This window comes from Oreochromis niloticus, linkage group LG11 (assembly GCF_001858045.2).
Source record: "Oreochromis niloticus isolate F11D_XX linkage group LG11, O_niloticus_UMD_NMBU, whole genome shotgun sequence".
Lineage (NCBI taxonomy): Eukaryota > Metazoa > Chordata > Actinopteri > Cichliformes > Cichlidae > Oreochromis > Oreochromis niloticus.
The window spans coordinates 27867358-27880933 of NC_031976.2; the positions used below are offsets into that span (position 1 = coordinate 27867358).

General features: G+C 38.9%; 1 protein-coding gene across 2 annotated transcripts in view; it reads right to left on the bottom strand.

Annotated features, from left to right (window-relative positions):
* slc9a1a (solute carrier family 9 member A1a) overlaps positions 1–13576 on the bottom strand; it is a 30767-nt gene that overhangs the window by 10548 nt on the left and 6643 nt on the right. For both annotated transcript variants that reach the window (XM_025911509.1, XM_005455318.4), the window contains exons 2-6: positions 8921–9393; positions 8250–8500; positions 5895–6112; positions 4649–4851; positions 1517–1606 (exon numbers count right to left, since the gene is read on the bottom strand). In XM_025911509.1, the coding sequence (XP_025767294.1) occupies positions 1517–1606; positions 4649–4851; positions 5895–6112; positions 8250–8500; positions 8921–9393 (1235 nt within the window). The remainder of the gene's footprint in view (positions 1–1516; positions 1607–4648; positions 4852–5894; positions 6113–8249; positions 8501–8920; positions 9394–13576) is intronic.

Here is a 13576-nt window from a genome sequence, read left to right on the forward strand (position 1 = left end):
TTCTCCTTAGACCAGCTTATGTCTATTCAACACCTCAATACAGAAACCAGTACACGGTGTCCGATTTAACTCTTTATGACCACACCACATTATGCAGTGAATATCTTCAGAAAACAATCTTACCATCTCAAGGTGATATTTTCCTTTTCAGCTCTATAGTTATACAAACAGAATATCATTTACATTCTGATACCACTGCCAAGCTGAGAAATGTATCCCAGCAGCAGTGTACTGGCAAATGAAGAAAAGCAACCAAACACAATGGAGATGGCAGAAAATGGGCTAGTATGCAGATTATTTGCCACAATATAACTTAGCGCGGAGTTTCCTCAAGCACTTCAGTGAATCTAACCTCTGGTGTTTTACAGTGAAGGGCAAGCCATTAAAGCTGCCTGCTTCATTTGCATCAAGAGCTGGTGACTCATAGATGCCTGTGTGCATGTTTGGGTGTCTGCTCATGTGCAGTCTAATTTTCTGAGATGGGTTAATGACTTTAACAGTAGGTCAGTGGACCACTGCGGTTAAAATTTCTAGAGTATCAAAACCTACAGATACCAGACATGCTTTTGGATGTGATGAGTTTCACTTACATCAGACAGTTAAAAAAAAAGGAGAAAAACTGTACTACCAAAGTGTTGGTATTATAGTATGGGTCACCAAAAACGAATTTTATGATCCAAGTGTGCATCAAACATGCTATACAACTATGCAGTACCACCACACCGTCAGTAGGTGGGAGCAACGACCAAAGTTTGAAAACCTAAACGACCTCAGAGGCCTCATCAGTTGAAAAGCATTTCACATATCCTCCTGAGAACCAGGCTATTCATTTATGTCCTCTCTAATGGGCATTTGTTTTTGGTCTATATCTTTTGACTTATTTGAGCTACCCTACCAAGTCCTGATGTACTAAATAGAGGACATCCTCGGCTTTCTCATGTGTTTGGGTGGCCTCTTTTAGCTCCAAAGAGGCAGGAAATTACAAACAAAACAAAACAAAAAAAAAGTTCAGTGGGAAGATCCTTCTTCTTTTTTTCCTCAGCTCTCAGGAGGATATTACATAACCACTGAAAGGAATGTGTAACACCTTTCTTGCCAAACATATGCTTGTTAGCTTAAGTGGTGATTGCAATTTGCCCATAGGTGTGGCTGTGTGGGTGCCTGGATATCTATTTCTCTGTGTTAGCTCTTATATGGACTGGTGACCTGTCCAGGTTTTACACTGCCTCTCACCCACAGCTGTGATAGGCTCTAGATCCCACTGACCCCAAGTTTGATAAGCAGCCAAGAAAAAGGACTGATTGATGGTTGGGTGGATGCTGCACACATTCCTTACAACATAAAGTGGCTCGAGGTGACTGTTTGGTGCTACATAAATAAAACTGCATTGAACTGAAGTTCCACTAGTTCAAATAATTCCAGCATTTGTCAAATACATACCAAAAGGTTTTGAGTCATATGTCTGTGCAATCACTGCAACTGACAGTTGACTGCTGTGAATGGCTGAAGGCTGTACCTGGGTGTGGATCTCTTCATTAATGGAGCGTTTGGCCTCTTGTTTTTTCTTCACCGCCAGCAGCTCCACCAGGGGTTTGATGGTCATCCCCTTTAAGGAGGATAAGGGGAACAAAACATTATGCAATGTACACACCTCCCAACAGTGGTTAACGTGGTAAAGACAGAAATATATGCATATCTACCTGTCTGTTCAAACAATTAACACATATTGTAGTGTTTTTCTAACATTTCTGCATCTCTTTGTCAAAGTCATGAAGAAGCTCCACACTTTTTAAATCAGATCAGTCCTGGTTACCGAAATCAGCTGAAGGCTGAGTAGTATTACAGTGCACATTTGTTAGAAAATCCCACAGCACATAATATTTTGCAATGTACAGGAAGTCCCAGATTTCAACAAAATCATGCAAAACTAGTTTGTTACATAGTAAATGTAAAATTGGAGCTAAAAATTTGCATAACACAAACAAGTCTTCTGTACGGGTCTCCCATCATCCTCCCCGTCTTATAATAATGACTAATAATGTTTGTTTTCATGTATGTAAATGTATCTGCTTTTTAAACTGCCAACATTGAGAAATAACTCAGACAAAAAACAAAAACAAACATCAGCATCTTTCATTCTCTTAATGAACTTTCACTTAGTTATACTGGAAATGTTCTTATGTTATTATATGGCATGATTGCACCGCTCTGCACCTCGGCAGCTTGAATGTATCATTCTGCTTATTAAACAGATTAAGACAGCCATCTGGTTAACAGTAATGGCATAAACTGGATGACAGAGGATTCAAGCTGTTTAATAATACAGGCATGTATGCACAGGAGCCTTTGCCTTTATCACCTCATGTTTATTCCATACTTATATAAGGACTAATATACAAGAACTTTCAAAGATGACACTCCTTTCTTCAGGGAACTTGCGATTTGATTAAAATGCTGCACTTTCACCTCATTGGCACAGCTAATCAATGTCAGACTGGCGCAATAAGACTGATTATATTTTTTAACAATTTGCCATCTGAGCCTGAACAAAAGATCCATTATTTTTAGTCTGAGTGAATTTTATCATCTTTCTACACTTGTAACAATGCCTGCTCATAATTACAGAAATATAACACTCTCCGTACTGTAGCTTAACATTTAACTACATTATAAACATCATGAATGTCCTACCAAACTAACTAGTTTCACGTGGCCATCTTGAATAAACAGTCATGACAATTAAAACATCACTGACACTAAATTAGACATTTAGCCATGACCAAGATCATAAATCCAGACTTGTAAGGGCTCAGTTCCTAGTTTAATGGCCACTAGGAGACAAACACAAGTAACCCAAAAAAGGGAAATCTCATTCATATGCCGACTGACAAATAAAATAATGAAGATTTTCACTTCATATCAGTAAGACTTCCAAATAACAATGCTCATGCAGATACAGACACAAACTAAGCCTTGGAGGTAAAAGAGGCTTCTAATTACAAACTCCTGGTCTGTGCTGGCGACAGAACCAGAGTTCCAGCAGCATGAATAAAATATGTTTGAAATCTAAGTTTTAAAGCGAGAGAATGTGCTTTCAGGGTTTTATTTTAGTTGCTGCCTGTCTGGGGCCATCTTACCTCTGAAAATCTTCCTACAATCCCACCTGGAGACTGATTTATCTGACATGGCTAACTGATGCACCGCGGTGCTTAAAATAAACAAAACACAATGCATGCGCAACACTGAATGTGTCTTTATCTTGAATTCATGTTTCCAGAACCAAGCTTTCAGAGCAAAACTGCATGTCTTTAGATAACCCATATCTGTTACTCCTTCACAGTTTTGGCATTTGATCTGCAGATTTTCTCACTTGCATTTGTGTATTGCGTACACACCTACAGCACAAAATTACATTTTCAAAAACAGGAGCTCCGAGAAAAGAAAATAGGAGTTGAAGCTGAGGAACTAGTGTGATAAAAATAGGCTTTTGTTCCTAAGGGGGGGAAGTAATAACCCTCCTTCTGCAAATATGTTCTATGAAATATTTTTATTTTTAGTTTAATTCTCTGCATGCATGAATGGTTGCAAAAACATTTGTTCTGAGAGACTAAATTGAGAGACAAACAGTACAGGAAACATTCAAACTAGATGTATTAGATGCAAATATACTAGACCAAAAGGAGCTCTCTTGCAAACCAGCATTAATGCTGCTGAGAGATGGAGATGAGTGGGTAGAAATACACATCGTGATAACAATTGATGTGATGTCTAATCTACACTTAGCAGCCACTTTTCACTGTGGCATTTAAATGATGCTGGTATTAAGGGTCCAGAATGTGCCAAGAATATGTCCCCCCCTACACCACTACACAACCAGCTGCACTCTGAACACTTAATACAAGGCAGGGTGGATCAATGCTTTCACGTTATTTACACCAACTTCTGACCCCATCAGCAGCAGCACAAATCAAGACTCAGACCAAACTCCATTTTCCAATCTTCGACTGTCCAATTTTGGCAAGCCTGTGCAAACTGCAGCCTTAGTTTTCAGTTCTTAGCTGACAGGAGTGGTACTTGGTGTGGATTCCTGCTCTAGGATTTAACATGTGTTTTCTGTATACCTTGGTTGTAGCAAGTGGTTATTTGAGTTACTGGTGTCTTCCTTTCAGCTCAAAACAGTCTAGCAATTGTCCTCTGACTTCTGGCATCAACAAGGCATTTTTGCCCCATGAAATGCTGTTTATTGGGTATTTTCTCTTTTTCAGGCCATTCTCTGTAAACCTTAGAGAGGGCTATGCGGGAAAACCAGCTGATTCTGAATGTTAACACCAAGTTTGTCTGGAACTGACAACCATGGCACATTCAAAGTCACTTAAATCACCATCCTGATGCTAGATATGAATTTCAGAAGGTCATCTTTACATCGTGACCAGTGCTTAAATGCACTGGGTTGCTGCCGTGTGATTGACTGGGTAGATTTGTATTAACAAGCAGCTGAACTGGTATATCTAATAAAGTGACCTTTAAGTGTAAAATGCATTTTCATTAAAACTTCTTACAAAATTCTAACTCCAACTGTTTACAAGTTTTGTGAGGGGTTTTCTGATTAACAAATAAATACATAAATAAATAAATAGAGTAGTCATACCTGAACAAAGACAGTGAAGAAAATCACAGTGATAATGGCAGTGAGGAAAATTTCCCTCTCAGGAAAGTGATCTTTTTCAAGCAGGAAACCAAGGGAAAAGGCAATGGCACCTCGCAGGCCACCGTAGGCTATAATGAACTGATCCTTGGTGGTCAGCTTGACAATGCGGAACTTGTTGATTATAAAGGTCAGACCAACAACACCTGGAAAGAACAGCGTACAAATTAGTCAGGCTTTGTATGTCAGTGATGTTGTAAGTGTTGTAAATGCAATCTTTCTAGTGTCTTTAGATCGCAACAAAAAGAAAGTACGGAAATCTCAGAAGATTTCAGAAGAATATCTAACTTTCTCCGTATCTTTCTGTGCTGTTCTAGCTTTTGGTTAACCTCTTAGAGTCAGTTAGAATTAATGTGAGCACTTTTTTCTGCTTTATGAGGAAGGCAAAACATCCACTTGAAAATATTAGGTAATTTTCATGAACACAAATCAACCAAAGCCACCGAAATATGAAAATCTATAGCAGTGACATAAATGACCTGAAAGGTAGGAAAAGAAAAAAAACACTCTTCAAAACATGAAAACGCTAAAGCATACACGCTAAAGCATTGAGCACCTCTGTGTAAAATATTTTTAAAAAATATGAATTTGGAAAAAAAAAAAAAAAAAAGAACAACAAAACAACAAAACCAGTGGAATGATCACAAGACAAGAACAACTTGAAACTGCTTTCCATCACAAGATCCTGTATCATATGATCCAAGTAAGATGTGTGTGACTTATGACTGATCATATATATAGTGAGAGAACCCTGCAGTCGCTGATTCTTTCACTTTCAATGCCACCCCAGCAACATATATATATGTAGACACTGGAGAGTATGACAAATCAGTGACAGAAGAAATTGTGACAACTCAGTGGAGAAATCCTCAGTGGCGATTCCACCAACAGCTGTGTAATGACACATGATGGCAACACTTAATCCCAGTTCCTTTATTAAGAATGTGGGCTTTTTGTGCAAATCACAATGTAGCACATTCACCTCCTTTGCCAACCCCCCCCCCAAAAAACAAAACAAAGTCACTTCAACGCAAAATCCGAAAACTTTGACTGGCCAAAGCAAACCAACCTTGAACGCTAGCAATTTAACAAATTTACTCCTCTGTTGCATGACACTATGTCACACTTGAAATTTGCTTTCATGCATATATTTGAAGAAGTCGTGCAAAAATACAGAAGCAGGACTGACCTATAACCCGTGCAACAAGACACAGAATGACTGTGACAGTGACGAAGGTCCAGTTCCAATCGTGAGGTCCGGCAACCGTGGCTACTCCCAGAAAAATAAAGATTAGAGTCTCACTGACGCTGCTCCACATTTTCAAGAAGTATTTAATGGTGGTGTGGGACTTGTGGGATATGTTGGCCTCCACATAGGGTCGCATCACGGCGCCGCATGCTATTAACCTGGGAAGAGAAATGGTAATAACAGATTTTTTTTTAGATATACTGAATACAATTAATGTGGGGGTTTTTGGTGTCGTTTCTCATCCAATTGAAAACATTATTGACCACAATAAAGTCAAATAACACAGAACCACTTTATGTTTTAAAAGGAAAATATGGTTAAAAGTAGTACCAGTTTTCCTGAGCTGGCAGCAACAGTGACCATTAAAAAACAGCTCAGAGGTTCAGTTACGCACTAATTTGGAAAAATAAACAAAGTTATCTCACAATTCCTGTCTGGCAGCCACTTCCCTCTTCTAATCTAGTCATGCAGTGTTTGTGTGTCAAAAAAGGGCCTAAAGCAACTGACAAATATGCTCAATAATCCACAGCAGCTGGTCAGCATTCCTCCTTCCTTTCAGTATTGGCTTTTCTTTCAAGGTTTAAGTTCTTTCTTTCCTCCTTTACAGACCAGTAATACCGAAAACCAAATCCAGATTTTAATGTGAAGGGCAACACAGGTGCAGGCAAGGGATTGTCCTTGAAGCTACATATCCATCATTCCTGACTTAGGGGTGCGACTAACTGCATCAGCACCTCCCGTCAGGAACATCAATAAGAACTGCAATCTTAAACAGCCTGAAAGTAAACAGAAAATCAATTGCTACAAGAACTGATGAAATAGTATGTCAGAAAATGCTGTACATGCCACTAAATCCTAGCTTGGTTCAGGTGGCATTAGATTAGATTAGTTTCCGAAACCACTGGCTATATATAGAATATAATTTTCCTGAATGAATATAAGAAGTATAATTTCCAGTGTTAAGGATATATAAAGATTATGGCATCTAAACACTGAGGAGAGGTCCAGTACAACATAAGAGTACCTCACTCAATGTAACGCTATGTTGGTATCAGAAAGAACTTCTTCTTTGTAACTAGTTTCCATGGGTGATGAAATTCAGTTTTTCCCCCAACCAATCAGTCATTTCAGATGTCAGCTCAGAGGTGTAGCCATGCCAGTATACTGCTTGCTGCTGTTCTAAGAGTGCAGTGGAGTGAAGTGAAAACAATTCAACATGTTTCTCCATTTGTTGTAAAGTTGTACAAGCAATGAGCATGGAGAACCCCCCCCCAAAAAAACCGAGACATCATTCTGGCAGCTTTACGGCAGCGATAGTCCCGCCCACAGCACTGATTAGCCAACAGCCAACATGGGTCAGGTTCCTCTTCAGGTTTCAGAATGTTCTTAAACAACAAACAAACAATAAGAAAAAACCCCAAAACACTGAAAAAAAAAAAAAACAACAACCTATAAAGACATTAAAAGACAGATTAAAGAACCAGAGTTAAAATCTATTAATTTCTACTAACTAAGGTAGGCTGAATCATTCACATTGTAAATGAATGAAACAGTTAAATATAATTTGGTGATCTCCCACTGGTTTACATACACTTCAGACATTCTCATTCTTAACAGGCGAATTAAACGTGTCACAATGCCAGACAAGCTAGTCATCTTGATTAAGTGGATGAATTTAAACATATGTCCCATCCAGTAAGGATAGGACACTGTCTTATTGACAGTGATCATTTTATTTCGATTTTATTCTATTTACTTATTTTTCTGATTAGGCCACTGCAACCCCTGTTTTTGGTAGCGGGGCAGTTTCTACACCACCCAACCACCAGTGCAACTATGTTTCAACAGCCTACTAATACCATCCAATCACTGAAGTCTCTCAACCTGGTGTTTTGCTTGTTTCAGTTTCTTAACATGTGGAGCTGTGGAAGGTGACAAAGTTTATAGTATTTAGAGACTTGGACATGGACAATTTTACATTCAGTTTAACTGGAAATTGCTTGATTAGTGTCTTGCTGCACTGGTCACAATGTGTACTAGGTTTTACTGGAATGAGATGTACGCAAGTACCATGAATTTAAACTTAGCAGTGGTACAATTACTGTAAATTTACACAACTTTGAATCACTTAAAATTCAGTGATATTGCACAGTAATACTGAATCATCTTATTTAATATATAGAGTAATACTGAGATTCAATTTTGCTGTATCCTGTAAGTAGAACACAATCTGACAATGTGTTATAACATTGGGGTTTTCGTGGGTTGTTATATACCAGACTTGAACAAACTTACGCCATGATGCCGGAGAGGTGGAATATCTCAGCAGACAGGTAGGCCATGTAGCTGTACAAAAAGACAAAAAGAGGCTCGATGACGCGCGTGTGGGAGGTGAAGCGTGAGGTGAAGGCAGCGAGGATCCCGTACAGAACTCCAACTAGAACGCCACCCAGGGCGACTACAAAAAAGGAGATGACTCCCAGGAAGCCTTTCACCAACGTCACCGTGCCAATGCCTGAAAACTCCTCAAAAAGGTGGTACAATACCTACAAGAGGGAGAAAGAGGGAAGAAAAAGTGAATAACAAAAAAGGTACTAACTAATGAATATGAATTGGTAGGCGAATAGTTTAAGAAACAGGATTATGATGGGTGATAAGGACATGAACTAATGTCTTAGTCAATCCAGTCAAGGGGCTAAGGACAGAATGTTTTGGCAGAATGTTCCCATGTTTGCTGACTGTGAAGCTCCTTTTATTTTTTAACATGAAAATAAATTTGGCCTCTGGGCTGGTTACACATTGTATGAATAAAATGTATAGACTAGTCCCTGTAATGCCAGGTAAAGAAATCAGCAGAATGCCAAATGCAAAAAGTCTGAAAAAGTTTCCTGAAAGTTTTCCTGAAAAATGTCTGCCTCATATATATCAGTCTACTGCACTACTTAGACTCCAGGTTGGTCACTCACCACAGTTACGGCATCATTGAGTAGTGATTCGCCAAACACCAGGATGTGCAAGAGCTCATTGATGTGGATCTCCTCAAACACAGCAAGCACAGCAACAGGATCCACAGCTGATATGATGGAACCAAAGAGCAGGCACTGCAGAAGCCCTATTCTGCTAAGGATTGAACTGCTTTCTGTACCAATCTGACACACACCATATAGCAAGCCCCCAACAAAGAAGGCATTCCAAAGAGTACCCACAACGGCAAATATCAGGATTGTGCCCAGGTTCTCCATGAAAGGACGGATGGGCAGGAAGTAGCCAGCATCCAGGATAATGGGGGGCAGCAGGATGTAAAAAAACAATTTAGAGTCCAGCACTGGTGGGACCGTTTCACCAGTACCTCTGATGATTCCCCCTACCAGCAAGCCCACCACGATCAACAGGCAGCTCTCTGGCACAATATTGGATAAGTGAGGAACCAGATGGAACCCTGGATGGAAACAAAAGAAGAGACAATATCATATAAGGAAACAGCAAACATGAACAAGTGCTTGATATGAGCAGCAGGAGGTTTGTATATATAGTACTGACCACCTGTACTCACTGTCAACTACAAAACAGATGTAATACAAATTCAATGTGTAAACCGAAGGAAATGGATCTTAAGTGAAAAAAAAAAAAATGCTTTGTGTTGGTTTATGGGTTAAAGGATAAGTAATAAACAAATAGTGTGGACACAACCTGAAATTAACTGGAATTATTTTGAGCTCTTTTCTGCTTTACAGAGATTACACAGAACTAACATATCAACCCCAAACCACAAGCAATCATCTGTGACATACAGCACTTATGTGTTATGCTACCACCCAGACAGCTAATTCCTTCTTGTGCTTTAAAATTTTTTTTATTTTTTATTTTTTAAATACTGCACAAAAAAAAAATAAGCTTCTGAATTTATTCATCACTGTTAACATCAGCATGAAATTCACCATTCTGCACTGGTGATATAGGCAGGAAATGCAAAAGGAAGAATTTTGTGTGGGCTGTATAGACTTGCCAAAGCTTGTCTGTCTGCATTTACTCATTCCAACATCTTAAAAAAAAACAAAACCTGAAGCTGCTGGTATGTTAAAGACCTGTGTAACCCTTGATCCTAACACCATCACCTTATGCACTCTTGAAGGAAAAAATGAAAATGACATGCAAAAGATATAATGTAGACAGATCTTGAGAGACACGAGAGACCAACAAAGTCAAGCCTGCAGTTTAAATAAAGTTACTATCGCCCTACGTTCAGGACATTAAAACAATACATAAGTGCTATATTTTACCTTTATGTTTATTATTTAAATTTACATTAAATTTTTATTTGATCAGCTAATCTAATTTGGTGGGCATTCCAGAGAACTGAAATAACCTTTCCCAATCAGGTGTTATTGCTTGAGGCTACATAGCTCATGTCACGGCACAGAGTCTGTCAATACTGTATGCTCACAGTAAGACTTTGCCACTCCCAACAAACCACATATGCAGTGTGTATTTGAAAGGCTATCAAAATACATACACAAGTTGCCTATCCATGTTGAGGCAATGGAAGAACTGCAACTTTTGGAAAAACAGTAAATAAAAGGGGATGAGGACTTCAAAGGGACAACAGTAGGCATCCCACAGTGGGGCTATTTTTACTGTACACAGGTATGTGTCAGTATTTTGCTGGCAGTGTAATAAATAACACAGCATAAACAGAAACTTAAACCGGGCAGGGTTACAACAACACATCCAGACAAAACAATATTTTTTGGGAAAGACCATTTTACACATTTTACACACATAAATTTGGTATTTTAATATTGAATACATTCATCTAAAACAGCACATGTGAAACTATCAGTGAGCAACATATTTACAAAGTTCAATCATTATAGGACAAAAGTGGTTGGTGCCTGAAAGCAGTACCACCTGAAATAATAGATTTGTACCCCTCTCTTGAACAAGGAGAGATGAGGCACGAAGATGGCCCCTCTGATCGGCTTACTTTTACACAATGTGATTAATGGCAGGCTAAATTAATGTTAACCAATTAGTGCATAGTACTGTATGTTTCTCAGTTATAACACAGGTTGTTTCTCATGTAAATATCAGACCTTTATGCCAGTACGCAAGTTTATTGCTACAACGCAACGCATCATTTATAGTGAAAGCACATAAGCATACTTGTCTTAACGGTATGTAAAACACCAGCATCACAAGTTACAAGCTGGGTATTTGTGAGGGTGGTCTTGGTGTGTTTCACACTAGGGCAGCTTAAGCACAACATTAACAGTGTTTCAGCAAAAGAAAGCTCAACAAGTGCATGTCTGTGCGTCACACAGCTGCAGGATTAGAGGCTTTATCTTAACTGGTCTAAGAAGACTTCATTTCCCCACGATAAGATGCCAGAACTCAAGTGCTGCTCTTTCAAATAACCTTAATATAAAAAGAAAAAGAGCGTCACCTAAACCTCCTGGGAGGCTCAGTATCCAACTGGGTCAGCAAAGGTATTCTATGAGAACTGCTTGAACACAGTAAACAAGAACTTTATGAAAATTCAGCCAAAAGGATGGGATGTGAGCAGGATGGAAATTCCGCTGCTCTTTCTGGAATTTTTCAAAACACAGTGTCTTCTCAGAAGAGAGGGTCGATGTGCTCTTAAGAGGCTTCGAAATTAAAGCTAAATTAGCACCACAAATTCGCACCTTGGTGATTACAACACGACTCCCATAGACATGGTTACATAATTACAAAGCTTCTTCTAAACGTGTTGCAGGCATCAACGCTACACTATAGTGTGGGGACATCAAATTACATGAATCAGCCTGCACACCCCCAGCTAAGCTAATTGGTACTCAGCTGAACAGAATTTAAAGTGAAAGGCCTTTCTCAGAATTAATACCCATGATAACATTTTACATAAAAATGCCTGCCAACAACTGTGGTAGGTCATATCCGTTTATCCTTTTGCTTCCATGATAATGCATAAATAATTGCAACCATTTCAAGTAATTTTGAAGTTACTGTTCTAAATTTAAAAGCATAAAGTATGCTTAATATGTTATTCACTTTAATTGGCGATCAAAAAAAACTTGTAGTTCAAACCATTGTCAATATAAATGGAGAACTTCAGGTGAGAGGTACAGCAGTATCTTGAGCCATCTGTAAAACAGTGGAGCCTACACCATGGTTTGTTGCAGCCATTTCAGCCAGTGGCATTGGGGCTTTTCATAATTGATGGAATTATGCAATAGCATCTGGAAAGCATCTAATTATCAACAGTTTCATTTCTCAGGCTGTCAATGATCCCAAACTGTATTAAACCCCACCCCCCAAAACCCCAAAACATTACACACATACATTGGAATACTGTCAGTCATGGATTGGCCTCCCCAGAGCCGGGATCTCAACATTATTAAAGGACTGTTGGGTTAACTTGGCAAAGAACAGTGCAAAAGGCAGCCAAAATCCAGAGAGCTTTGAATGTTCTTCAAGCCTGGACAACTATTCCTGAAGATTAAAGTAATCTTCAGGAATAGTTTACTATTTTCATCTTATACCCATTTCCATTTTTGCTTGCACATTTCAATAGATCACTTCACCCATTTCCCACTTTCCTATCAAAACATAAAAAATGAGAGGCGCCACATGACTTTAACATGGTCCTGTAACTTAACTAAATATGATTTGTTTTTAGCAATGCTCACACAGAAAGCACAAAGTGTCATACAAAGATTTTACAAGTCTAAACCTCTCATCACACCAGGAGAGAGCTCTAATTCAACAAAAAGAGCATCTCATTATACCCAACTGTGAGTCTGAGTAAAGGCAATCTAGATCACATGTACAGTTTTTCCAAAGTATTTTCTTTTTTTCCAAAAGATAACATAAGTAAGAGGGTGGGAAGCCAGCAGTGGTATTAACAGAAGACAAACAGTCCCAAGATCCCTTCTGCAAAGTGCTCTTCTGATTGACGCTGATTAGAGCTGGGCGATAGAACGATAACGATATGTATTGCGAAATAACTTTTTCTCGATAGAAAAATTAAACTATTGCGATAGGCCTCATCTCTCTTGTCCTCTAAAAAAAAAAAAAAAAAAAAAAAAAAAGGAAGAACAGCCAATCCAAATTAAGTAGCGCAGAGCCGAACCAATCACAGCCGCAGCGTCATGTCACGTGACTTGTTACGTACAGCACAAGCGCCAAGGCGCACACGTGTATTTGTTTTTGCAGCCGGGCTGCCCAGGTAATGAAAGAAGTGAGTTTGCCGACTAGAGAAAAATCAACCGAGAGCGTGAGTGAAGGTTACCGAAGAAGAAAAAAAAAAAAAAAAAAAAAAACAGATAATGGTTCCAATGCCGGAGAGCTTGTCGAACGGAAGGGCCACAGAAGTTCCGTAGTGTGAAGGTATTTCGGCTATTTCAAGTCTGACAAAAAACAGAGTAGCGCGCACTGTAAATTGTGCCGAAAGCAAGTCTGGAAATACAATAAAGCGGTGCATGCTCAATCTCTGACTGAAAGCGCTAATTCGTCATTCGGCTTTTGTCAGACTAAAGTAACTGTTAAAAAACTGTTTGAAAAGCTAAGCTATACAACAAGGAGAGATTGAGAATTTCCTTTTAGTTCTCAGTTTATTTGATATT